This window comes from Bombus flavifrons, chromosome 4 (genome assembly GCF_040668555.2).
Source record: "Bombus flavifrons isolate JBK064 chromosome 4, iyBomFlav1_principal, whole genome shotgun sequence".
Taxonomy (NCBI): domain Eukaryota; kingdom Metazoa; phylum Arthropoda; class Insecta; order Hymenoptera; family Apidae; genus Bombus; species Bombus flavifrons.
The window spans coordinates 17,533,268-17,560,160 of record NC_138445.1 but is presented as its reverse complement, the minus strand read 5'-3'; the positions used below and the strand labels follow the sequence as shown (position 1 = coordinate 17,560,160).

Below are 26,893 nucleotides of genomic sequence, written 5' to 3'. Positions count from 1 at the left end.
TGCGTGAAAGAAAAGGAGTGGATATATATACCTAGACACGCGATGGTCGATGCGACTGCAATTACTCGGAGATAGCGTTATCGTCGCTGCATTAAGTGCACTTCCGCTCGCAGTATCGCCTTTTCATAAATTTTCAAATCGCTGGCGTGCGTTCAAAAGGCTCTTGGTAAACGCGCTACCAAGTTTCAAACGTGTTCCAAGACGATGCTTGTTTGGACTATTGACAATGTTGCAGCGATATCTCCTCGCAACTGTTCGATTATTATTTATACAATATAAACTTAATACCATATAAATTTAAACAATATAAATACAATACAAACGAGATGTTTTACACGATAGAAGAGATACTCTGCGCGATATATTATCGACGCGAGTAAATGCACACGAACGGTACGTCTACGTACGTTTGGAACGAGTCATGGAGAAGCGATCGATTTGTATAAAAGAAATATGTCGTTCGATGTTTCTCGTACGATTTCGTACGAACCGGAATGTTGTCATATTTGTTGTTCGTATACGTACAACAAGCTGCGCCGCTGCAAAAATCGCAGAATACAATATAACATAAATATGATATAACACTTTGGATGGCTTAGATTGCCACACGGATTTCTTTGACGAAGATGACTCGTGGCAATTCGTAACGTGAAAACAACGATAATTCCGTTCATCCTTGCGATTGGAGGAACGCGAACGTTTGTGCGTACACTGCATTTACGCAACTAAATACAAATACAGCGTTACGTGAAAATTACGCGCTAAGATACAGACAGCTTCTTCATTGTACTCGTCGATCAGTCATAATTTGAGTTACGTTTATTGTTCGTTTAAAAATCTGTTGAAGCTTATCTTTCTTATTCGTTATTATAAAAAATATAGATAATCTACTTATAGGATGTCTTCCTTTATAGTTACAGTAGTTGTAGTTGCAATTAGAATCTAGAACAGACAGTCAGCAGAGATCCGTGATCTAAATTGCCTACCACTTACATTTTTCTACGTGATACTGTATTTGTACTTAGAAATAGAGGTAAAAAAACACGCGACGTGTTTCTGGAAAATTCGCGAAATGGAACGTTTCAAGATTAATATAACGTTCATTCGCCAGGCATTTTCGCGTGTTTCGTGCCACGATGGTTTCGAAGACGCGATCCGAAGGATCTTCGAAATGCTGCGTAAGATTTTAACGAGCAATAAAACGTCGTTACGAGTGACGATTCGCGTATCGGAGAGCTTTCTTGCTGTTTTCAACGAATTCCTGAAACAAAGACAGACATTTCGATATAAAGCATTGTTCTATAATGCACGGCTAATTAGAAAAAGTTAATTACCATTAATCCACGGCTCATGAAGTATGGCCTGTTGATGCCATCGTTCTTCGCGTAATCTTCGCAGAAACATATGAATATCGTATCTATGATCATCTGTAACGAATATAAATTTCACAATTACGGATTATAATCGATGTCGTTTCATACGTGAAGATACAAGTTTATTTCTAAAAATTGTTACAAAAGTTACCTCGTATATGGAAATAAAACAATGCGCGACCAACATAGCAAAAGCTCCGGCCAACGCAATCGGCACCCATGGATAATGGAGTCCTTCTTTTTTCTAAACAGACAAAAAGGTTAACAGATGTAAATTTGGAAAAATTGATTTACGGATGGACATTGGTTCGTACCTGTAGTAAGTAAATTCCTGAAACAACTGTCAACGTAACCACCGTCACTTTTCCTAAGAATAGAACAAAGTCTCCAACGCTGTTGATAGCTGCGACTCTTAGCACGTTGCTGGCTAAAGCCTGAAAAGCTCTTTTGCCTCCCGTACAAAAATTACATCCGTATATAGCTGTGCAAGCAAACAGATTAAAAGATTAAGATAAGAAAATTGAAGGATGTGGCGAATACTTGCTAAAAAGATTAGTATATATCACGTAGTACATACCTGTTTCGATGTAAGCATTCCTCGTGAGGAACCTCAAAGCGCACTCGAAACACCAGAAACAACAATGACAGCACCATAAGATTAATCGTACGCAATCATTGTCGTATTTCTTGAGGCGATTTTGCACGAAGGAAATGACGGCCCTTATCAGTCGAACTATACCGATAATCAGTGCGCCAAATGCTACAGTGCCTAAATGATATCGTGTGAGATAACCAAAGCTTTTGACGACTGGCAGAGAGACCTGCTTCTTGTCCCTGTTCGAAAGAAAATTTTATTTTTTCTTACTATTGGACGAAACTCGTGATTTTTGATTGCAAGTGTTTCGTTAGAAAATTAAATCTCGTTTTCTATTCTTCTCTTTGGATTACTATCGTAAAGAATAATATTACTTTATTCGATGAAAATGCAAAGTCTACTTGTTCGAGTAAGTGGAATAAAAACGGAATATGGAAAGTTCCATCGTATCTACGTGTGAATTAAGATATCGATCAGTGTCACCTGGTGAAGAACCAACGTGCAACGGCGCCAGCGACGACTATATGCTGGCAGCCCAAAAAGAATTCGCAGGTGACGAAGAAGAAGAACAGATTGTACCATCTGGTCGCCTGAAAAATGTCACATATTAGTCGTTTCTGCTTCTGTTAAATTTTGCGTTACATAATTCCATCACTTACGACTAGAACGCTATCCTTCCTGAAATGGATGTGACTTTTCCGGTTCTTGTAAATGTTCCCCGCGCTTTCGATCCAAAGCATGCAGTAAAGCCAGCCGCACACGGTGAGACCGATCAGAAGATAAGTCTGAAACCGATGACTGTACATGTTTAAAGCATTCTTCGAAGTAAATTAATCGAAAACGGAAGCTTACAAACGCATTTGCTGCAAAAAGTTGTTAGAGCTTCTTCTGTTAACGAAAATAAGTACGATATAAAAACAATTAATATGATGTTATATCACAGAAAATAGTATGACGACGATTAAAAGATAGAAATTTCAAAGTTTGTCCGGATTTTTATTCTCGAACCTTGTTCTTCTAATTTTACTGCGTAAATCGTTTCTTCCGTCGTGTTATTCGACCACAACGTCGTGCGATCTCCTATTTTTCAACTGTATAACACGTGACTTCAAAATTGGAAGAAAAGAATGCACATTGATAGGAAGATAAAGTAGCCCTCTCACTTACATGCTGAGTGAGAAGAAGCGTAACGATAGATAAATATAAAGATAAGAAAATTTGATGTTCCTGAAACGAGGGTGAAGAGGAAAAAGCATGGAATCAGAAAGCAGCTTTAGATTATTTGATACGCTATGAGTTTGTTTATCGAAAAGTGGGAAAAGTTCTTCGAGTGGGCAGAAATGTTGCCTCACTCCGTATACGTTAGTTTTATCAAATATTTACGTACATATACAGGCTGAAGGAGGAGCACTGGCATCGCGTAGACAGCCTTTCCTGCCTCATGGAACAGCTGCATCACCAGGGCGATTCTTTTTCTCATCACCAGAATGATCAGAAGAATGATGACCTGTAAATTATGTCCAATCGATAACATCGATGTATTTCGGTTATTTTTTCGACAAATTTAGTGACTAAAATATTTACGAATAGCCGACAAACGACATCTCTGATTTATATGGAAAAATCGTTCAACAGATGATATATGAAAATTCCTTAATTATATATCTGGTCGTTAACAAATTTTTTAAATAAAATGTCGACAAATTCAATGACAGGACAATGAGGAAGAATCTTCAAAATATCAAGACTCGTTACCGTAATAGCAGTCAGTATGATCGCGTAGACTATGTAAGCCTGCTCGCTCGAATCTTCCACGTCTATTTCATGCGCTTGCACCGCTGTTTTCTCCCAGTACCACGTTAGCCTGCGCAAACACAATATCTCCACTTAGAACACACGATGATACAACTTTTAACCATGAATCTTCTTCGTCAGAAGTAACGACGATCATTGATCTCCGCCTTAACGGTTAGAAGAGAATATTCTGATTCTATACTTACAGAGTTGGAAAGATGACTCGTTAAATACAATAGTACACATCTTTCGAAAATAGTTGATAAATTTACGGTTTCGTAAAAAAAAATGGTATAATGTTGTGACAATTAATACTTTTTATACACATACATATATCTAATACCGAAATCAAATAAAAAGAAAAAGAAATTTGAAAATTGTTCCACCGTAAAGCATAAAAATCGTGTATTCTCTCGGCCGTGATATTCATATTTAAACGAATCTAAAAAAAAAAAGAATATTAATCGAAATCTTACCAAAGAAATGCCGAACCACCGATGGACGCCAAAATAACGGCTATTAAAACGATGTAAACGATCCATTGCACCATGTAGCGGAAAGCGATTAAAATTCCGAATGAAATAGCTGAGGATAAAGAACAAAGAAATGTGAAAAAATGTTCACGCGAAAGAAAGAAAATTTTGTAAGAAAAAGAAGACGTAGTACGTACCTAAAGCGATCAGTAATAAGTAAACTATCTCTCTCCAAGCAACGCTAAGATCCCTGGAGACTTCCTGAAAAAGAAGGAATCCGTTTCTGAACACGTTTCAGAGAGTAAAATCAACCCGAGGCAAGAAGACGATAAAGTTCAAACTAAATATCTACGCTGTTCCTTTAAGTTTACATAAGTTGCTCAGTTTACACGCTACAAAGATTGTATTTACCTGCTGGTGACGATCTATACCGACGGAAAATATCGTAAGATTACTATGATTTAACGTAGCAAGGGATGGATATGGACTTGGCGAAACTTGGATTAACAGGTGTTTAATTGCTATTAAAAAAGAAATTTACAAACCTTGTAAAAATTATCGAGACCGAGTTTCATGATCAAAGAGGTGATCGACTCCATCGTTTCGTTCTTCACGCAGCGATTTAAAAACACCGTATCCCTACGAGCAAAATGAAATATTAAAACGATCAAAATCATTCGGGAATAAAGCATGGATGTGTCGAACATTGCACGAATTTATTTATGCCAGAACGCGTGACATTTTATACCACTATAATTGACATTTTGAAAGACAAATTTTTTGAGAGAAATAATTCTTTCCACCGCAGAACAATATTGACCGTATAGTGTTAACTTTTCTCGTAGCGTTAACGCTACTGTTTAAATTTTAATGTTTTAAAAGGCCATTAACATAGATACGATCAAAGCCATCATACGTAAGAACCATATAATATCAAAGCATTCATATTATTTCATATTTTCCTCAAATCTAAGAAATTCGTTGATACAGAGAAAAATTCGATTCGGTCGAAAGTGAACCAAACGACGCGGCAGAGTTAAGACGAGCTATCCGCGAAAGGATTTCACGTTGATCGTATTTGTTGAAATCACGCTTGAATTAAAGGGAACAAAATACAAATATAGGCAATGGCAATTTTCGTGCAACGCTGACATCGTTCTTTACGATCCCGCAACTGGAAGTGGCGTACGGGATCCCTTGCATCATGGTGATACTAACTGAGGACCGCATTTTTCCACGCACGTGCGCGTTTTCACCCCTCGTGAGTCCACCGTAATCTGCAGGTACCTGAGGGAAATGAATAACGAATGAGTAACGGTGCTAATGAACGATTGCGCGAAAAGTGTCGTCGGAAATTGGCAAGTTGCAGCGCGTTTTCCACCCGGGCCGGGTATCGAATTTACACGCAACATTCACGCTAATTAACCGCATTATTTCACACGGCCCGGTTAAGTTCTCCACCGAGATTTCACGCATAGCATAAAGAATTAGAGGTCAGGATGGAATGATATAGATCGGTAGCAAGGTGAGTCTTGATCGAGAGTCTACACAAACGTATGCAGGAAGGTCACGTTATAATATAACAGTTTAAATGGCCAGAATTGATACTTTTAAAAGCTAGAAATGAAATGGAAAAATTTAGGGAAACGGTCGGTTCAGAATTCCGTTACTTTAGAAAATTTGTTGATAAAGAATAGCTTTGAGCAGCTTGACTTCGTTATCGGTATTTGTAACGTTAATCTCAAATTAATAATAAAATCGTAATAAGGTCATGGGGAAGCGATTTCACATTTTTAGATTGTTTAGTATGAATTTATACTTCTGTAGCTGGTGAAGAGTTGGTTCACGTTTTCCTTTCGATTAAGAAAATTATGTCTACCAATCAAAAATCATTCGTTACTGCACGAAGCCTTGACAAATTTTTAGAAATCAAATCTAAGACAGAATAGGGAAATTCTTTCGCCCCTTTTCTATCTTTTTCCACAAATCGATTATTTGAGAAGTGAAACGCGAAGAAAAACTGTAATAGCGTGAACGTTCCTGTATAATTTGACGTATTCGCGCGCTCATTCACCATCGCGAACGTCTCGCTGCCTAGAAAATATTAATATCGTATAGCGGATCCCATTGTCGCGAACTTGTTTCATTCATTCAGTCGTCGACGACGGAATATTGAATTTCGCGTTGTTGTCACGGCTATGAAGTTCGATGTTAATCAGTCGACGAATTATTAATCCTTCGGGAGCAATGGCACCGTATTTGACGAGGCTTGAACATCTACACGGTCACTGGGGGTGCTGCTTGCATGTACACACGTACGTATTTCGATAGATCGTTGCTATATAGATTATCATCGATGTTTATGGGGATAGAATAGATTGGAAGTCGGTGGGGAACAGTTGCTGTTAATTTCGAAAACGAGTTTATAGAGGTTTTAAAGTTCTTTTCGCGAGCTTGTGTATGATTAAAGATTTAACTTTCTTATCTTGGGGTACTTCATTCAGAAAGATAAATTTCTCTGAAAGAAACGCGAATATTCGAAATAGTGGGTAACACGATTGAAACGATTCTAGTGGTCGAATGATTTATATACGATCAAATTCTGTTTTTCCAAATGACAAGGGTCTGCTAATAAATATAGAATAATTGTACCGTGAATGTAAGATCAGAGTGATCTAGTAGCAGTATTATATTCATGAACAGCAAACAGGAAATTTTGAATCAAAATTTATCGTATTCTCTGTGACGATTAATTAATTTCATCGTGTGTATGTGACTGTGGATAACGATATATATCAATTAATCCTCCGACATCTCCCATCGAGTTAAAATTGAATGGGGCGATGAAACGTGGAAACGGTCATTCGAAAAGGAGCCAACGTAGTTTTAACGTTATTCGCATACACATCTCGTGTCATACATGCTTGAGTCAATGAACAGGTTATGCTTACCGGTTTTTCCTCATGTCTTTACCCTTGCATGCGAAATCGGAGTTATTCGAACGTTCTCTTTCCGTGATACGACCGCAAACGTTCGCGCAGTCATCGTAGCCATTTACAACGCGGTAAATGTCTCCTTTCTGCGCGACGTTGCTCATCAGAAAACCCTATATTGGTAACAGGAAAACGTTTTGTACTTTCTACGTACGTTGTTTCAAAAGAGAAACGAAACAAAGTTGAGAGAAAGAGAGAGAGAGAGAGAGAGAGAATAGAAAATGTTGAACGTACGAAACCAATGACCAGACTGATCAGAACGATCAAACTCAGGATATCAGTGCACGATCGATCGGTAACGAAAAATTGGTCCGACTGCCTCGTCGACATCCCCTCGTGGTCCGGTGTCTGAAACAAAAAGTATGGGAAATCGTAACTGTTTTATCGAAATCGCGAGCGTGTCAAGCTTCACTTTTTTTCCACCGAATAAATATCGTCGGTGATATTTTGTTCGCAAACGAGCAAATGAAATTCGAGGTAAGATTCCGGTTTCCCTTTCAGTTCGATATTCTCACTCGGACGAATAGATGAGTTGTTTTATTAAACACGTCTGTTATTAGATGGATAATAGCGAATTTTTTAAACGAAACGTGTTTGAAAAGATGGTCATGCGTTCGAGGGTTAAATTCTACATTTTCAAGTCGTTCGTTTTTCCAATTTACCGCGTAGACGAAAAATTAGTTTCGAATCAGAAAACAGAGAGTAGGCGAGCGAGAGAGAGAGAGAAAAAGACGGAGTTGGTCGGTGGAACGTGAACGTCTTTTCGTGTAACGATCGAAAACGTCGAATCTATTGGCCGCGGTCAGCATTCCGGTAAATTTTCAGCCCTGTGAAATCGAGCGTAGCTAAACGCTTTCAACGAGAATCCGCGTCGTTTCACCGGCAGAACGCAGTTGGTAACCCTGTTACGAGTCGAACGATCGTAGTAGACATCACCCTAAATTAATTAGACTGTTCGACGGTGACCTTGCATTAGCGTGCCTCTCGTAATTAAATTCCCCCCTCTCTCTCTCTCCCTTGACTCGTCTTATTAAAGGCGTGCCATTACGTTCCATTGATAACATCATCGTGTCACGTTGTCAACATTTATTTACGCCTCGTTCTCGTTAAAGTCGCGTTTACATTAAGCAACTCTTGATCAAGTCCGAGTCGTCGTTAAAAATCGTCCTTGTAGAGGAAATTTTCAGTCAAATGGAAGTTGACTGTTTTTGGCCCTTTCGCAGCCTCTCAACCTAATTACCCGAGTCGTCTCGCTCAATTGAACGAATATTATTAACAAAATTTTACTTTTAGATGAAGTATAAACTTAGAAACTCTTTATCCTCGATTTTCACGGTGGAACGAACAACGGAACCGTGAAATTTATGCTATTCGTGTTTTGCAATGGATTACGAGGTTGGTTAAACGTTTTGATCGGGTTTGGCCAGAAAAACGTTAAAGGAAGATATATTGGGATCGCAGACAGGTTTCGTTTGAAAATGCGTGTGTATTGTATATGAATAGTTATTGCAACCGTATAATTTTTTTTTAAATTTAAAAAGAAATTGAACGTAGGTATTTGTGCGAAAGTCTGTGTCTTTTCGTTCGAGCATTTTCTTTTTCCTGTTATTCTATTATTTTGTTTGTTTAAACTAATAAATAGTAATAAATAGAGTAGCATACGGTTTCAAATATTGCATATTTTTGATTATGAATTTAACGAAAAAAAAAGACAATATTCAGGCAGATAATTAGTCAAATGGAACAAGTCTCTTCGTGTAATGATCGATGCGTTTATTTTGTTTTGGTAGCTGTCAAAGATTATGTTAACAAAATTACCGGATCTTATCGATCACACCATATCTAGTTAATTGTATTCTGTCAAGTAATTTAGGAGGAACATATTTTTCTATATGTAATAACAAAAATTGAGATCTACTAGAACCTTATGAGAAAGATGTGATTCCCGTCTTTCTTTTTAAATATTTTAGTCGCTTTAAATTACCGTTTGAACGCTATCTCTGTAATTTCATTCAGTTTAAAGGGAAACCGTGAAATTTCAGAACGGAACTCTGTCTAAAGGATGGCGGTCTAGGAACTTGATCGATACTTCGTAGATAATATATGTTAATCTTTACCGTGAGAAATTAATACGCACGTTTTTGTACGTAAGCTTTTCAAGCAAAATTAAAAGCTTCGTTAAGCCGTCCATTTTTTCGACACGTTCTCCTCTCACGAATGGAAATTTTGTTATTACATGGGGTAATATTGATCGCGTTACGATGCGTTAATATCATCAAAGCATGGCGCGACGAACGAGCGAATCTTGACAGTCTTAATATTAATAATAATCCCTAATCGATAATCGAAAAGATAATTATTAATAATATTACAACACTGTTTTACAGTAAGAAATTATTATTACCATATTATACTTAAATTAAGTTGACCGTTTTATCGTAGAATTTGCTACAGTTATGCGGAAGGATTAATTAACACTGGTAACTCTTAACTGGAATCGTATAAAATTTTACTAATATCAGTTCGGTCGTGGTAGAGAGTGCAACAATCGCGCGGCAGAATTTCAGAAACGACAGAACAATGACGAAGACAGTAGTCGTTCGACGGTGTCTCATTGTCAATTAACAACTTTGTAACTCGATTCACCGCTAGTTTAATTGTTAATTACGAAACAGATAGAAAAGCCGATAATTATTGCTTTCGTATTTCTCATTACCGAAACAATGTAATCACAGAGACCGGCAATTACCAACTACTACAACGTTACCACTATTATTATCCCGAGATTATTTATTTTCACTCCATTAACATGTTGGCGCGACAAAAAAATATCTGTTTTATTCGCTTGGTTTCGACCGCGTTCGATAACGTTGAACGCGCGTGTGTGGTAATAACGATGATATTCGGGTTTTCGCTCGAGTCTCTAGCGAAAATCAAATTTTAATCATCCCGTTATTTCTAAATCACCCTGTAGATCAACGGAACCATCGGTATATAACCGTACAATTAGAGGATACATATAAGCGCAAAAACAGCGGTTTCATCGCAGCGTGAATACACGGTTTCCATGCACGCTAGTGATCACCAGTTTAAGACCACCCCTTTCTCAATTACATTTTGGAATACGGAGAACAAACAGTTATAATTAAACCATTTATCTGCATTTATGGTCGTAAGAAAGTGCTATCCAACACGTTGCATACGATGCGTTATTTCTGGAATTCGCCACCTTGGCACTGTAACTTCGCGCGTTGTATCAAATTTAAGCTTTTTCCCTTGCTTTCCAATCCTCATTTTTCAAAACGGATTATCCATTCCAGAATTTTCTCTCTTTCTTTTTAACTTTATATTCTTGGTTGACTTTGTCTCGTTCGCTTTATCGTTGGAAATGAAATATCTGTTTATCGCACTATTTCGACTGAATGTATTTTACGTCTTTCTACTTTCAACCCTTTGGACGAAAATGACGAATTTTGGCGGCACGAGTTCTCTGTGCTAAATTTAACTTTGGTGGGCTATATATAAGCACCGTATTTAAAGCATTTAATTACCGTAATTTGACATTTATTTGTACATCTCAAACATAGATTTCCATAAACACTTATATTCGCTACGCATGTTCTAATAATCATTTATATCCTGTTTAGTAGACTTTGTAAACCAACTAAATCTACTTTACACCGAATCTTATTTATGAAAAAATAGTAATTTTTAGTGAAATACTTTTTACACTTGTTATGCTCGCAATAGTCGCGATAGAATTAATCAGTCAATGGCAAGACAAAGTAAATGGCAAGTTGAAATGGTTCTCTAAAGAAAAAAGTCTTCGTGCGTTTGCTGATGAGAATAATTAAAATAAAAAGCTTTCCACCGGCCTATTTGTTGTGTTCGTTTCATCCGCTTTCGATATTTAAAACTTTTTCTACAAATTTTCTGTTATTTCTGACGGAATTCCAAAGTTCATTACACGGAACGCGAAATATCTCGTGAACTTCGACGTATAGTATAATTGTTCTTAGTTGATGTAAAAGAATTTACATAACGAAGTAGAGGAAGGATGTCTCATTAGTGGAAGTTTATACACGTATTCGTAAAAATGTGATAAAAATTCGTAATAAGGACGTAATAACAACGTGCTAAAAAGTATAATTCAGAACTTGATAGCGTTCGCTGAGTGTATGATTACTTCTGTAAGCGGATTTAGCAATATATGGATAAGTTACATATTAAAAGGTATCGTTTTTCGAACCAGATGAAACGTTTAACCCTCGTACGTATGAGTTTTTTAACGGTTTGAAGCCGTGGTCTTAGTCGATCAAAGGGTGATTTTAAAATGGAAACTAACTCTTTATAACGTTACACACGCACATTAATTAGAAACAACGAAACAACAGACAACGAGCGCATCTGTACGTTCGATATTTTATTTCGCTCGTATCATTTTATTTTATTACTGTTATTACGTAATTAACGATTCCTATTTTCGCAACTGTCGAAAGCATAGAAACTTACGTTCGTGAAAAGCTCGAGCATAAGTAATTCAAGGCACAGGTCACCGATATAGCTGCATTTAAAAACAAACTATATTCCGAATTTCATCTATCTTTCATTTTCGTTCGTATTATTATTACTACCTACGTTTATCTACGTGTTTATCTTCTGAAACCCAGCAAGAGAGAAAGAGAAATGGATACTCGTCGAGACAGTTTCATAAACAATTGGACCCAAAATGAAAACGTTTCACGTAAAAAATGAAACGTAAAAGTGCATCCGACATAATCGCTAAACTAAACGCAAACTTTAGACGGAACGATCGTTTATTCATCGCTAACCTATTTGGTTAAATATACTCGAACGTAATTTAGACACGGATACGACAATTAAAGCGCGCGTGTGAGGCCAATACGTTTCTCATGAATAATTATCGTTCTTCTCCGCCATTACGCGAAAAGAATTGCACCCCGTGCGCGAACTGCGCGCGAAATTTCAACGAAATCAGTGACCTGACCTGGCTTCTGTTCCTTTTTCCGCCGTGGAGACGAGACGAGACCAGAAGTTTTTATATTGAAATACTCGAGCGGAAATTTCAACCAGGCGTAATCGTAAAGAATAATCCTTACCCCGGGCTCCACTTTGGACGATGGCTCGTCCGTGCAACAGCAACAGCTCATCCTCGAGGAACTGGCTAATCCTTGCTAACAGCCGGTGTATTGCTCCTCTTGATCCTTTCCTAGCTCCGCACTGTCCGATGTCACGGATGCGCCTGCTTCCGGGAATAAATTAAAACGGAAGTTCTTTAAAATGGCCGCAGCAACCGTCGCGTCGAGGATTCTTGCGTCGTCGCGCAACACTTCGCGATAATAAGTATAGTGCGCGAGGAATACGCGATATCTTTAAGTACCGATATAATACCGGTCGATAAGACGCAGATAAGAAACTACTCGATTTCCACGATAATATCAAAAATGAAGCAGTTAATACTCGTGTAATAGGAGTATTTATAAGACTCTTTCTTGCGTCGGAATATCGCCGATCCACGGTATCTTTACAAGGAGAGTTGGAGTGCGAAAATCTGTTCTCATTTTCCTCTGTTTTTTCAGATCCTCGAACCTGCGTATATTATCTTCTGCGAGATTATTAGATTAAAAACGATACTAGCGAAATTGTTTTATAAATCACAACACAACGACGAGCGTACAGCACGACAGTTCACTAACTACTGCGTTACGTCGCGTGAGATGGTCCGTACGATGTCCTTCGAGGTCTGGCCCCCAAGGCCCACGTACCGTTAATACGGACCCTCGATAAACCTAAGCAAACAGAATCTTTTCAACTTAATCTATACTCCTTCAAGTATTTTCGATGATTTATGAATGGCCCTTAGAACAGTCCTTAGGTTTATCGCACTTCCTTAGAAATTACGAAGAAAGCGAATATTTGTCTAACGGAAAAGCAGCTTTTCCCCATAAACAATGAATCATTTATTGACGTTGGCTATAACCAATGGACATGGAGGTTCGTTACCCTCACTTTCCTAACGGAAAGTGCGAACGACGAATCCGCATTCTTAGTTCAAAAGATACACCCACACCGAGCTGTCCTCCGTAATAGCACGAGGACGGATTTTACTCTGTCGATACTCTGGCACCAAGTCGAAAACTGCCAAGTCACCTACTGATCGGACAACATCTCGAACTGCTTCTACCACGTTACTATATTCAACTGCAAGGAATTTGTTCTACAGCGACAGGACAGTCAGCATATCTGCTCGGACTCGATCTCATCTGTAGATCAGTCCGCATCTCTACGCCGATTCTCTAACCTGGGAACAATCAACGTCTCTCTACCGGGTCTTCGCCCGTCAAACCTTCGTCTACGACACTTGCATCTTACGCGACGGCGTAACTCTTTCTTGTACTAAGTTGTTGGAAATATAGATATTATAACCCGTTAACCGCAGTCTTGTACCACATCGACCACCTGTATTATCCCAAAAGAAACAAGGGGATCGATCTGTTCGTGGTGTCGATTATTATAATCGTAACGGGAATTTACGACTCTCGTCGACGCGCTACTCCCCGCGTCTGGTCGAAAATATCACGCACTGGATAGTTGAATATAAACATCGATTCGACGTTTTTCTTCGGAGCAGATTGCAATTTTATTTATGAATCGCGAATTACGAAAAGAAAATAGGAATGGCTATATCTGAAAGGAAAAATTAATTTCTATTAATTTTCACGGCCGATAGCTTTGAAAAGTCTACAATAATCGTACAAGTAAATTTCCATGATGTATAAAATCATAAATCGTATTAATAGCATCACGGATTTAATTGGCGTAACTCGCAAAATTTTAAGGATTGCAACTTGTAACTTGTCGATCAACGTATTAGTTTTAAACTAATGCCGATGGATGTTTTCCTGTTTGCGAGAGCGCGCGGCTCGGTGTGAAACACAATATTTTCCAGGTTATCCGTTTCTGCACTTATAGCTACCCTGTTGCATATTAGTTTTTGACGTGGACATTAATTATCGAATAGCTTTTATGGATTTGAGCAGTGGCCAGCGGCAGGTACGAAACACTGTTTTAAAGTGGAATTTTATTACGCGACAAGCGAAGCAAATGCGAAACTAATCGTAATATAACGTGAACGAAAGTTGGACTCACTTGGGACGCTTTGACCTATATGCTCTACGTGCGGATTAAACCAATTCGGAACTGCGGATGCTGTCCAAACTGGCTCAACGCGATACTTGAAAACGAGTAATAAAAATGAGTAACTATGGACCGACTTCAAAAACTAGGTTACGAAATTGTTCAGATTAAAAACTACCACTGGATACGTCCACCATATTGCGTCACGGTGTTACTCTGATTTCTTGATTCGCGATTCACAGTTAAATATGTTTTTTCTCTCAGCGACTCTTTGCGAAACTAACTCTACGTCAAAGTAGAAATTGCGTTCTATTTAAACGAACGTCGCTTAAAACGCACGAACCTCTCTTTATGATGTACTAATGTGTTTACAGGCAAGAATTGCGAATAAGCAGAAACGAGAGACAGTGGAACATAATATCAAATAATAACGATAAAATTGGGAAATAAATGGACAGCTCTGTCCTACAATCCCACTAATGACGATCAAGATGGCCGATCATTGTCTACGTGAAAATGTACTCCGCCTTTTCTGTGTTTTCCGCCTGGTCACATTAATATTTCCCGGAACATCCTCTTTCGACGCGAGTCACGTCACTTTCGATCGATTAATCGAGTAAGCCTACACGAATAAGCAAAATAACTGGTACACGAGACCTCGGGGTTTGTTGGTTTGTCGTCTTTTTCGCCTGTTGGAACATTTTCAGTCGTTCCGTGTACGGTATCCTTTGATCGATGAAAAAAAATATGAAATTTTCGGAAATCTAATAACGTGGTCGGTGCGCAATCGTGTAATTTTGAAATTTCAACGCGCATAGAAACAGGTTAAAAGAGAGAAACGTCATAATATTTCGTTGCAAAGTGAAAGAGATGATGGAATTTCCGGGTAGACAGCCTATTAAAACTTTGTGTCCCGATTAATCATCAGGATTGTGGTTATGAAACAACAACATCGGTAATTGAAAAGCGAAAATGGAGCAAAGCGCACGGCGAGCTACGTTCTTTGTTAACCTTTTGTGCGAAATATCAATGCGTTGTTTGTCCATTTATTCGTTATGAACGCGCATTATGGTCGGTTAATCCTCTCGAATCGTTTTGAACAGTTGCGAAACGCGACACAATGTATACCATCTTCTTTGGAATTTACTAATTGCGATAGGTGGCAGAAAGAAAGTTCGCAGGGCAAACGTACAGAAGTTCTTCCACGTTTGCTCGAGTTACATCTTTTATACATCGAATTGCCATTAAGGTCGACGTTAAATATTTTACATGGTGCGCGTTGAACTTTAAAACTTGTTATACAGTCATGAAAATTCTGATATATCTTTCTCAGTTTTGCCACCTGTCTTCTTTTTCGTATTCGACGACCATACGCGACTATAAATTATGCAATTGCTGCACTTTTGAACGTAATAAAGACACGTAGACGAACCTCCCTGAATGCTCCATTTTTGATGAACAGAAATTATAAAAACTTCCGTATACGCTTTTTCGCATGGAAAGAAGAATAAAGCGCGAAGAATAGAAAGTAAAGAAGGTAAGAAGATAAACTAACGAAACGTCATTTGAGAAGGACGTAGAAACATTACTCATCTTCATCGATCTTCTCGATGGACAAGATCCGGCACCTCGAGAGTCGTGTAAAATACGTGATCTAAATATGAAAAAAAAATATGTAATCTTACGATCCAAGCAAATGCTTTTCTTACAAAATATTCCGTATAAACGCTTCGATAGCGACGTTTAACGATTCGGCGTCAAGCTCGTCATAAATGGTAATTTAAAGGATGATAGATCGATACAAAAGCTATTGAATTATTTAACATATTCGAAATTACGATATAACGATATACAGATTAACTCTGCTAATTATGGTAGAATCGTGGAAACACGTGTTAACGAAGTTTCGAAATATTTTAAATAACACACACTGATATACGTACATGTACCAGGTATGTAAATATGAAACCGGAATTTGCCTATAGATGGCCCTAGCTGATAATGTAGTTATCACTGAACTGCGTCATCGATGACAAAAGTCTTTGTTGACATCTCACAAACATTTTCGACTCGGAACAATACAAGTTTCATACAACAGCAGGGTTTGTAATAGCGTCGAACATGTCAAATTTTGTGCCTGGAAGCTACGATTTGCGGACAGCGTTGATTTTCTGTTACCATTTGAAGAAAACTGCCGCAGAATCGCATCGAATGCTCGTCGAAGCTTACGGTGAGCATGCTCTTGGTAAATCACGGTGCTTCGAGTGGTTTAAAAAATTCAGAAGTGGCAATTTTGACGCGAGGAACGAAGAACGCGGAAGACCACCGAAAAAGACCACCGAGCTGTTAAAACCTGGCGAAACCGTTAATACCGAGCGCTACCGACAACAAACGATCGATTTGAATCGAGCTTTGCGTGAAAAACGACCAGAATATCAAAAAAGGCGACACAAAGCAATTTTTCTTCGTGATAATGCACCATCGCGTACAGCAAAACCGGTCAAGGAAACGATCGAAGCGTTCAGTTGGGAAATATTTTCGCACGCGGCTTACTCACCAGGCTTGGCTCCGTCCGATTACTATTTATTTGCATCGATGGGACGCGCACTTTCTGACCAGCATTTCGCTTCTTACGAAAATCTACGAAAATGGCTCGATGACTGGTTTGCCTCAAAAGAGCGACAGTTTTTTTGGCGTGGCATCCACCAATCGCCAGACAGGTGAGAAAAATGTATAGCTAGCGATGGGCAATACTACGAATAAAATATTTTTAATCATTTTCATACGATAAACGTGTATTTTCTATACAAAAATTCCGGTTTCATATTTACATACCTGGATACGAAGGTTTTCTATAGGTAAGTACTTTCGAGTACTTTCGTAAGTCACTCACTGTAAGTACAATCTCGTGTAACTTTTCATTATTCTGCTAATAATCCATGCGAGCGATTTATGCGGCTATAAATAACGCTAAGGAAAAGAAAGATGAATGCGGAGAATATTTTTGCGATTCGCTATACATATATCACGGTATAAAAAGTTAAGACCGAAAGTAGGGAAGAAAAGGAACGAAGCACACACCGCAAGTTTGCCAAGTTTGGTTAAGAAATATACCATTGAACGTGTTTCGACGCATCCCGGCGAACTGCAATTCACGCGAGTAGGAGTCGATCAACGCGAACTGCGATAAAAATCGAACATGTGCGCGGTTCGCTCACGACCACTTCCATCTTCGCATTTCCTACTTCGGCCTGCTTATTTCCGAATACCACACCCCCGCTCTTTCAACGATGCATGAAAAATGTTGTCGCCACAAACGGAATTGGAGACCGTACGGTAAATTATCCCACAAAAATAAATTTGCATGGCGCGTGTTATAAAATACACTTGCGAAATAGCCGCCTCGCAAATTAAATTACAGATTCGCGGCATGTGGTTTTCAATTTGTAGAAACAATTGCCGCGTTGCGGAATAATTTTGTCTATGTGCCGCCGAGTTGTGGCATGGCTTTACCTGGCGTGCCTTTTTAATTCGCAGGAAAACTATTTTTCCCGAGTAATTTTACTCGCGTCTTTGTATCGTTGTTTCTTAGGTGTACGCATCTTTCACCCAAGGGTCGAATTGTAAAAATGCGCGAAAGTTGCACGATCGCGACGTTATGCAACGGGCAGAAATAAGAAACGAAGTTCCATGATTTAAAAAAAAAAAAAAAAAAAAAATAGGAAGAAAAGATATAGTTTACCGTAATCTCCTATGGATACTTTGACTTTTTCTCCAACTTTATAAAATCGTAGAATCCGGATAAAAGTAGAAGTAACGATAAAGATATATACGTAGCAAATCCTTAAAATTCTCTTCCGTAATTAGAATATTAAAAAAATGTTAGGTAACGTGACGTTGGCTCCTAGCGCGTTCGTTTGCAGGCAGACTATTTTCGCGGAATAATTTTTCGCGTTTTAAGATGATTTCGCGTAGCGTATCTGCTTAATTTGTGGTAGAACTATTTTTACGGAATAATTTCGCCTGTATGCTTTCGAGTTGTGGTATTCGCGTGTCGGTCGGGGATGGCTTTAATCTACTGGCAAACTATCTTTGCGAAATAATTTTTAAAACGAGTACAAGATACGATAAATTTTACTTGCAAATCCATGTTAAAATCCAAACGTTCGGTTAACATTTTACAATTATACGACAAATCCCATATTTCTAGACTTCCTTTTTAGAAAATATCCAAATACGCGATTATTTTCAGAATCAACTTGAAATTTCGTACGGTTAAATTCAATCGTCTCTTATTTACTACTTATACCACTGTCTCAATCACCATAAGCTCGAATAAAGCAAAAGACGACAAAGAAGAAGACGAGAAGCAAAGAAGGCTTCTTGGATGAATCGATCGTACACGGAGAGAGGATTTCAGGGGTCGAAAAACGATTCGCGCGACGAATTTCGCCGGAGTTGCTTTTTCCCCCGTAGTAGGTCGATAAGCTCGACGCAAACCAGCCAACCAGCCAGGAACAATACAACTTATCGAGCGACACACATACCTCGTTATTGGGTACGTCAGATAAGAGGCGAAGAGAACGAAAGGATGGCGAAGGAAAAAGAGAGGTAAGAAAAGAAAATGATCGGGCGGGGTTTGCAGAGGAATACGGAGGTACGGTTAATCTCGTTCGAAACCACAGCGAGACCGTGTCACCTGGAATTAAACAGCGGCACGATATTTCCTTGATAACGAATGGAATGCGTCGGGCACGCGAATATCGTGTATCTTGATCGAATTTCGCGAAATTAGGGAACTTCTCGGAGCCCGTACCACGGGGAACGAATGTCCCAATTAACGGGCTAGTTCGTTTTTTAGAAGTAGCTTGATTAAGTGGTTTGATAGGTTAAATGTTCTCGTTTTACCATGACGATAATGAGATTTCAAGATTTAGAAACTTTGTTTCTCGCGGGCTTGTTTCTTTTCCCATGGAATTAACCGCTTGAAATTTAATCAACGATCGTGACCCGTTTGCGTCTATTTAGTTTTGCGATATTTTAATCGAGGATAGCCTTCGATAAAGTAGAATCGGATTTTATATTGGGCGCGGTAAGGATAAATAAATCGTAATGATTATTTAATTCGTACAGATTAAAATGAATTAAAACTAACAAAGTTTATCGCTATATAACACATATACAGTACCATTTATAATTACTCGAACGATAGACATTTTACGTTTCTGCTATAAAATTTTATTAATGGTTTCTTGCTATTGTCAACACGTTTGATTCTTCATTGGGACAATGAATACCGTCTCGATTGTATTATCAATAAGAAATTACACGAGTAATAAAAGTGTTGTTAAAATATTCAAGAGCCGTCTGTCGACTGTTGTTGAAATAATTATGTGAGGCGCTATACATATACAGGGTGGTTGGTAACTGGTGGTACAAGCGGAAAGCGGGTGATTCTACGTGAAAAAGGAAGTCGAAAATATAGAATAAAAATTTAAAATTTTAAATTTTAAATTTAAAAATTTAAAAATTCAAAAATTTAAAAATTCAAAAATTTAAAAATTCAAAAATTTAAAAATTCAAAAATTTAAAAATTCAAAAATTCAAAAATTCAAAAATTTAAAAATTCAAAAATTTTAAAATTTTTAAATTAAAAAAAATAACGTCAATCGAGACAACGATCTACAGTGAGATCCGTTATAACGTACCGGACGCGTACCGAGCGAAAATTCAAAGTCGATTTTCTCGAAAACAAAGCCTCGAACGAAAAATTGTTATTCTATGTTTTCGACTTCTTTTTTCGCGTAGAATCACCCCTTTTCCGCTTGTACCTCCAGTTACCAACCACCCTGTATATCGAGATTATGTAGAAATAAATTTCGCATACGAAAAGATCGATAATTCTATCGAGCTTGATATATTATGTCGACAATTAATTTTGCTTTTTATCGATATTTCAAGGAATTGCTTTTCTTCTTAATTAATAGTGTAAGTCTAAAGACTATGTTGCGTACATCCAGCAGGTTATGTCACCTTATGAACATCTTCGATCATCGAACATCGATAAGATCCTTGACCCAAGACTTCTATCGCGTAAGGAAATTAGCAAGAAACGTTGTTTCAAGTCGAGCGATTAATTCGTTACGAGTATTCCTTCTTTTCTCTCTTCTTGATTTCTAGTTTTACCTGTACGTTATTTAAACATTGCGACATACGAGCTCTCTTGAAAAGTATTTCAAATAACGAGGGATGAAATAAAAAGAGTCGTTTACGCAGGTGTTTACTTCGCAGAGGAAGAGCTCGTGTTTCCACAGGTTCTCCATACGGAAACTAATATTATATACTTTACGAAAATTCCGCGACATCGATCCTCTCGCGAATACCAGGTCAAATTCCCCTTTTTCCACGGCAATAATTTCAAAGTTCCTAACCCATTTATGTATACACGTTAGGAAAAAGAAAGTATTAGGAAACGCTTCGTTCCAAGCCGACGCTTTTATGCGAAATAAAAGTCTTCCCTCGGCTAATCCATTGAATATCAAACAGCAAAAGTTGAGCGAATGTAATTTTGTTGAGAAATGAGGTAAAAATAAAACAAGGTAACTCATATACTGGGTAGTTATCAGAGTAACTAAAACTGGGTTACCGAAGATTGTTTAAAACTGCGCGGTGAAAAGATTTTGAAAACCTCGTTTTATATAACTCGCAGTATCTTTTTCTGCCGCGTTCGAATCGTGCTACGATATCCTATAGAAGTAGGCATATCTCTCTCCGTAATAAATTAATCGATACGTTTGCACGTATTTCGACTTGTTCGAACTTGGCCAAATTGGAATTTGAATAAAATTATCAGTAGCAAGGCTGTATCGTCGATTTTCGTCATTTCGATCGTTCCAGTAATCCTAACGATAATACGGTAGATTAATTAAAAAAATCAGGAACAAAACCGCGTTATCGCGAAACTAGCGCTTAATCGTTTAATCGGTGACATTTACTCCTCGATTATCGGTTGAAGAATACGTCGTTGACGCGCACACGCTATGATCAATATCTGCTAGATTCATCGACGATCGTGGACAGTTGTCCACCCAGAATATTTTATCTATGCCCATAGTGGGATTGAAAATCGTTGAATCGAACGATCAAATATTCCACGGGCAAATGACACAGTCGGCGAACGGTAAATTTCGCATTATTTGCAAATCGGTACACGACTGTACGGCTGTGATTCGACGCAACTATCGTCGATTCGCGTTATTTCCTATTCTTGATTCGAAGCCGGTTACCGATTTCTCCACACGCTACTAAACCCTGGGACGCGTTGACGACTGGCTCGCCATTTTTACACCGATCCATGCACGCTCTACGGTTACCTAGGATTTATTTTATTGTAATCGCACGCATGGGTCCCTGGCCACGATTATTTCGTCGTTTTAACGACGATCGTTAAAACGAAGCCGAGAGGACACCGTTTACGCCGCGTCCTGAACGCGTCGCTCTCTTATCGAACACGTTGGCAAACATTTGTCCGATGGTGTTCTTATAGAAAATCACCCGTTTGTTTATCATCGCGTAAAAGCGCTCGTACGTATAAAGAGGAGGATTAATTGTGGCATCGTGATTGCGGAACGTGATAACCATTTAATTCTTTGTATCGGGAAAATTGGTTTTGGACAGAGGACGAGGAAAATGCGTGGAAAGGTGGAGATTATTGCTTAGAATCGCGGGTGTTAGCCATTGATGGTTTTCTGGTTTTCTAGCTAAATAATCTCAGATATTAACTCGGATATATTTGAAGGAGGAATCGAAGAAACGAGGAAGTTAAGAATTTTGTAGTCTTTTATCGAAGATTCGTAAAAAATTCGATTTGGCACGTGGATGAAAATTGACGAAAACAAATCGTTCGGAAACTTGATTTAGAATAGAAAATTATTATTTACTTGATCGTTCGCTTCGTCGTTTCGAATCGTGGATGTTAGCTATTCGCAAAATCTAGATGAGCAAATTATTTTGGAATTCAGTTAAAATCTGTATTGGAAGTCTATTTGTATAAATCTTCGAGATTCGAGCGTAGGAGTGGTTAACGTAGATAGGAGGATAATTATTATTATCGATTTTCTAATTATAAAACTTATGTAAGTCGATCGAATATATTATCGTCGATTCAGACCGGCAGTTAAGCGACACGTGGAAGAAGAGGAATCTACAGAGCAGCTGCAGAGGCTGTGGGTGGAATTAATGGTGATGACAGGATGAAAGAACAGCTCCGGAGAACAATGGTACGATAGAAATTTATTAACAGAGAAATGATGAATCGCAGCGTTCGTCTCATCGATTATTCCGAAAATCCTGTTCCGCCCTCGATATCGACAATTTTATTTTCACTCAGAGATATTCATCCCTTGTATCGCCATATTCGACGGGAATAGAATCGGAAAGAAATTGTTAAAAAAAAAAAATTGTTGCAAAAATAGAAGAATCTCAAGAAAATGGCCGTGTGGAAAGAACCCGTTAAAACTTTTGTAAAAAGAAAGGAAGAGTGATAATTTCTACAGGACAGAAAAGAGAGAAGTTCTTTCAGCCGTGGCTTTATCAAAATTTTAATTGGAACAAACATCGTGACAAAATCCAGTTGCTGTCATAACGCGCGAGATTCGGATCGCTTAACTTTTCAAGTCATTACCACCGCGCTCCAAATGATCTTGCGAAACTTGCGAAACTTTTAAGACGCTTCTGCCCGGATTTCAAGGATCTATGGACTTTTAAAGTTTCATACTGTAATCCATCTCGCTAACGCTAAGTACCGCCAATTGTTAGAAAGAATGGAGCATAGATTTTCGAAACGTTGAGTCCCCAAGTGATTCCATGTAACTTTATTGTCTCGGAATTATTAATATAATACCGTGATAATTCTGAAAACCCTGCGATATCTTCCATTGCTTTCTTTCACTTATTTTCCATCAGAGTATGGTAATATGGAATAGGATACTGTTCTTCATGCAAAAATAGACGACGTATAAAGAATACAATTTATCGAAGGAATTTAATTTGAAAATGCACCAAGTTCTCGTGCACGTAACTCTTATGTATAGTAATAACTGGATCAGCTCTGAAATATATATATCTCTCTCTCTCTTCCTGTCTGTTATAAAAATAACAATATTTGTATCCATGAAACATGATATTCACCTTGTACTTTACCACTATTGTCCGGTTTGCTATGGATATGAATTATCAGTGATTATCAACTTATTATCTTTGGTTTATCCATGTCAGAGTCAGGTACGTGCACAAAATCGATTAATATTTGCTGCATAAGATCCATTTTCTCGACCAAGTATTATCTTACAAAATTGTATTCTTTATTTTTGATCTATATATTGTTTTTTTTTTTTAATAGAAAATCATGTCGTATACGAGAGAATTATGTCCCACGTGATCTCCTGTGTATTACACAAAAATGTCCTTCCCTTTTTCTTTCGTATAAAAATACAAAGTGAATCTAAGAAAGATTATGTGCGAGACAATCACGCGTCATTCATTAGCTTGCGAGTAAAATGGCTTTCGATTGCCGCGTAGGGTCATTAACGATTATTCTCGATATTAACAATCGAGGCTATTGCGGATTTATTATCGGGATATATTTGTAACGCGAAATAGATTAGCATGATTAGGATTAGCTACTGGAAATGTCAGCGATAACGTTTTGCGGTAATCGAACGATGATTGCTAATTTGTATTTGTCCGAGCTCGCTATAAACGATGACTCATAGTGATTAGAATTGTTAGGCTACAAACATGATTGAATTGGTGTCGAGTGGTTACTGGAATATCAGGAAAAACTTTTAAAATCAAGTGCTTTCTTTCAAATCTTTACCGTTAATATGCTTTTGTGGCTTTTGTTAAAAATTGAAACAAAAGAAGAAATTAAACGCGGAAGCGTTAAAAGAGCGCGAAATAAATCTCCGTAATTTGGTTTTCGCGTTATTTTTAAATGCAACGTCGTAAATTTTATAAATTGACTTGGCATGTTTATCGTAATTATTGTCCATATTCCAGCTCACATTGACGTTAAAAATAAATTGCAATAAAATTCAAGTACTAGGAGAACGGTATTTCCAAAGAGTGGAAATTATAAATTATAATAAGTCTGTGGTAATACATAGATACTCCCAGTGTATCTTTCAGTCAGATATTCCAATCGTTATATAATTTTTGTTTATTCTGAATTTACATATTAAATATAGAAAAAGTATTAAGTACGAAAATAACTAAGTGTTTCAAGAGCCATCGTAACTATCAATTCAAAGATAGATGATATCGCGAAATTCGAATTAAAAATTTCTCGCTTCACTCAGCGAGTTAATCGTTAATCGTTCCTCTTATGGATCCTTTTTCCAAAAGTCTTCTCAATTTTTGATAAACTAGAAGAAAGAACAGTCGTCGTAAAAGCGACGCAAGGATCTATATCTTAGAATTATTAAACGAAACGTGTTGCGATCTTCGCATAGAAATGAATTCTTCTATCTATAAAAAATTCTGTTACCATTCGTTAGGATTCGTAAGAGTTCTTCGAACGTCGTAGTAAATAGTAAAGGAATAAAGAGCAGGCAGCTATTTCTAATCAACTATTTCACCAACTGGTATCTCACTATTGTGAAAAAGGATTGTCTTTCACGACTCGAAATCTTCAACGTCGTTGAATTTTCCTTATTCTACAATAACAATGCTGTAAATTATCGCCAGCTAATCGAAACGATAAGATTACAATCTACCACTCGTTTTATTTCGAACGTATAGTTGTTTCGCGAACTTTATTAATTAATAAGAATCGAGTATCTGTCGATTGGTTCGGAGAAGATTCACGGACTTGCGACGAGTGAAGTTTTAACGCGATATCTATAGAAAATATGTGAAATTAGAGAATGTACTTTATGTAATACGATAGCGATTTAATATCTTTGAAATCAATTAGACGAATTGCTAATCAATTTGGATATTCCCGCCCATAACTGTTATTTACGAATACCATGGAATTATTGCATCGATTTATTCGCCACTCTCATTCGGTTAATAACAAAGAGGCAATTTAGTTTTGTCACTAGGAAATTTTGTATAATTGTTATCACTACCGCGAGGCAGCGTTGGTCGACGCTGGTAAAAGGTATTTAACGTTATTTATAAGGACCCGGTGCCTGTTATTAATGCCATTTAAATCTGAAACAGTAAATCGTAGCGAACAGTTTGAACAAAGAGTTAGACGTTTAATTTGCGATTTAATATTTTTCATAACCTTTGGACGATAATTTCGTGGTTAAGAATGAAATTATAAAATCTCGAAGCGTGTTATTCGAATGCGCGAGAGGCTACTTATTATATAATATACACCATTTCCATTTTTAGCGCTTTATTCGGTAAAAATTTCAATGGAAATTAGTTGCGAAGATTGCGCAAGGATTTAATGGAAAGTATTTATCGAACGTTGCCCTCGAAAATTATAATCTCTTTTAAAGTTTGCCAATTTTGTTTCAATAAGAAAGAAACGTGAACGATAAATCATACAAGGAACGTAATGCGTCGGTTAATAAAAAGCTAAAAACGTAAAAGTTAAGGAGATATAATAGAAAGTCAGAGGTCGATGGAAAGATTCGAAAAGATTGTAAAAAATGAGGAAAGACCTACCAAGGGACCTGAAAAACCTGTAAGAAGGAAGAAAAGAAGTCACAGATCGATGAATATAGATTCTAAGAAATCGTAAGAAGGGTCGTGAGAGGAAATATATAATTAATAAAGAGGATAAAAGATTTATTCAAGATTATGTAGACCTTATATTTTCATGAATACACGAGAAGAAATGAAACTGAACTAAAAATTTGTTCCGCTCTTTGACAAGCTCCGATAAGTACTTTAACGAATACTTTGACCATGTTTTATATATTTTGGCATATTGTACCTTTACATCTTCTACAAATATTTGATCTAATCGTAACGAATATTTTACTTTGGGTACGTTACATACAACATTTCCATTCGTTATGTATATTCTGCAGATTATCGCATTCTCATATTTTTCATAAAAGCGTCGATTTATTCTAAACTTTCGAAAATTATAACTTTGAATTTCCATCAAAATACGTATGAACATTTCGTTCCACCTTATTTATAGAAAATTAACGACCATCGCGTTTTCCCTGCAATAGAAAGTAACTGAGAAATGGGTATTTGTATAATTTGCATATGTAGAACCGTGTTATATCGGAGGCGACGATACGAGACGAGACGAGACGAGACGCGAGCGTGGAACGCCTCGAGTCGGATCGAGACAATGGCGAGGACGATGTCGAAACGGGGCACGAAATCACCGTGAACTCGTTGCAAACGTACGCGAGAGGAATTAACCAGAATCGTGACTCACTGGCCGATTGCCACCGCGACTCGGTAACGAGAAATCTTCGCCGTGACACCATTGTCGGATGCCCGCGACTTCCGGTAACCTCGTGCAGCGAC

At 37.7% G+C, this 26,893-nt stretch overlaps 1 protein-coding gene across 2 annotated transcripts in view; it reads right to left on the bottom strand.

Moving 5' to 3' along the window:
• Window positions 1-315: 315 nt before the first annotated feature.
• LOC138179207 (choline transporter-like protein 1) overlaps window positions 316-26,893 on the bottom strand; it is a 55,462-nt gene continuing 28,884 nt past the window's right edge. For both annotated transcript variants that reach the window (XM_069111767.1, XM_069111766.1), the window contains exons 2-17: window positions 12,349-12,494; window positions 7,463-7,576; window positions 7,187-7,341; window positions 5,454-5,522; window positions 4,781-4,874; window positions 4,433-4,496; window positions 4,239-4,347; window positions 3,724-3,832; window positions 3,356-3,475; window positions 2,628-2,753; window positions 2,452-2,558; window positions 1,951-2,207; window positions 1,688-1,854; window positions 1,525-1,617; window positions 1,335-1,427; window positions 316-1,261 (exon numbers count right to left, since the gene is read on the bottom strand). In XM_069111767.1, the coding sequence (XP_068967868.1) occupies window positions 1,208-1,261; window positions 1,335-1,427; window positions 1,525-1,617; window positions 1,688-1,854; window positions 1,951-2,207; window positions 2,452-2,558; window positions 2,628-2,753; window positions 3,356-3,475; window positions 3,724-3,832; window positions 4,239-4,347; window positions 4,433-4,496; window positions 4,781-4,874; window positions 5,454-5,522; window positions 7,187-7,341; window positions 7,463-7,576; window positions 12,349-12,399 (1,782 nt within the window). In that variant the 5' untranslated portion in view covers window positions 12,400-12,494 and the 3' untranslated portion in view covers window positions 316-1,207. The remainder of the gene's footprint in view (window positions 1,262-1,334; window positions 1,428-1,524; window positions 1,618-1,687; window positions 1,855-1,950; window positions 2,208-2,451; window positions 2,559-2,627; window positions 2,754-3,355; window positions 3,476-3,723; window positions 3,833-4,238; window positions 4,348-4,432; window positions 4,497-4,780; window positions 4,875-5,453; window positions 5,523-7,186; window positions 7,342-7,462; window positions 7,577-12,348; window positions 12,495-26,893) is intronic.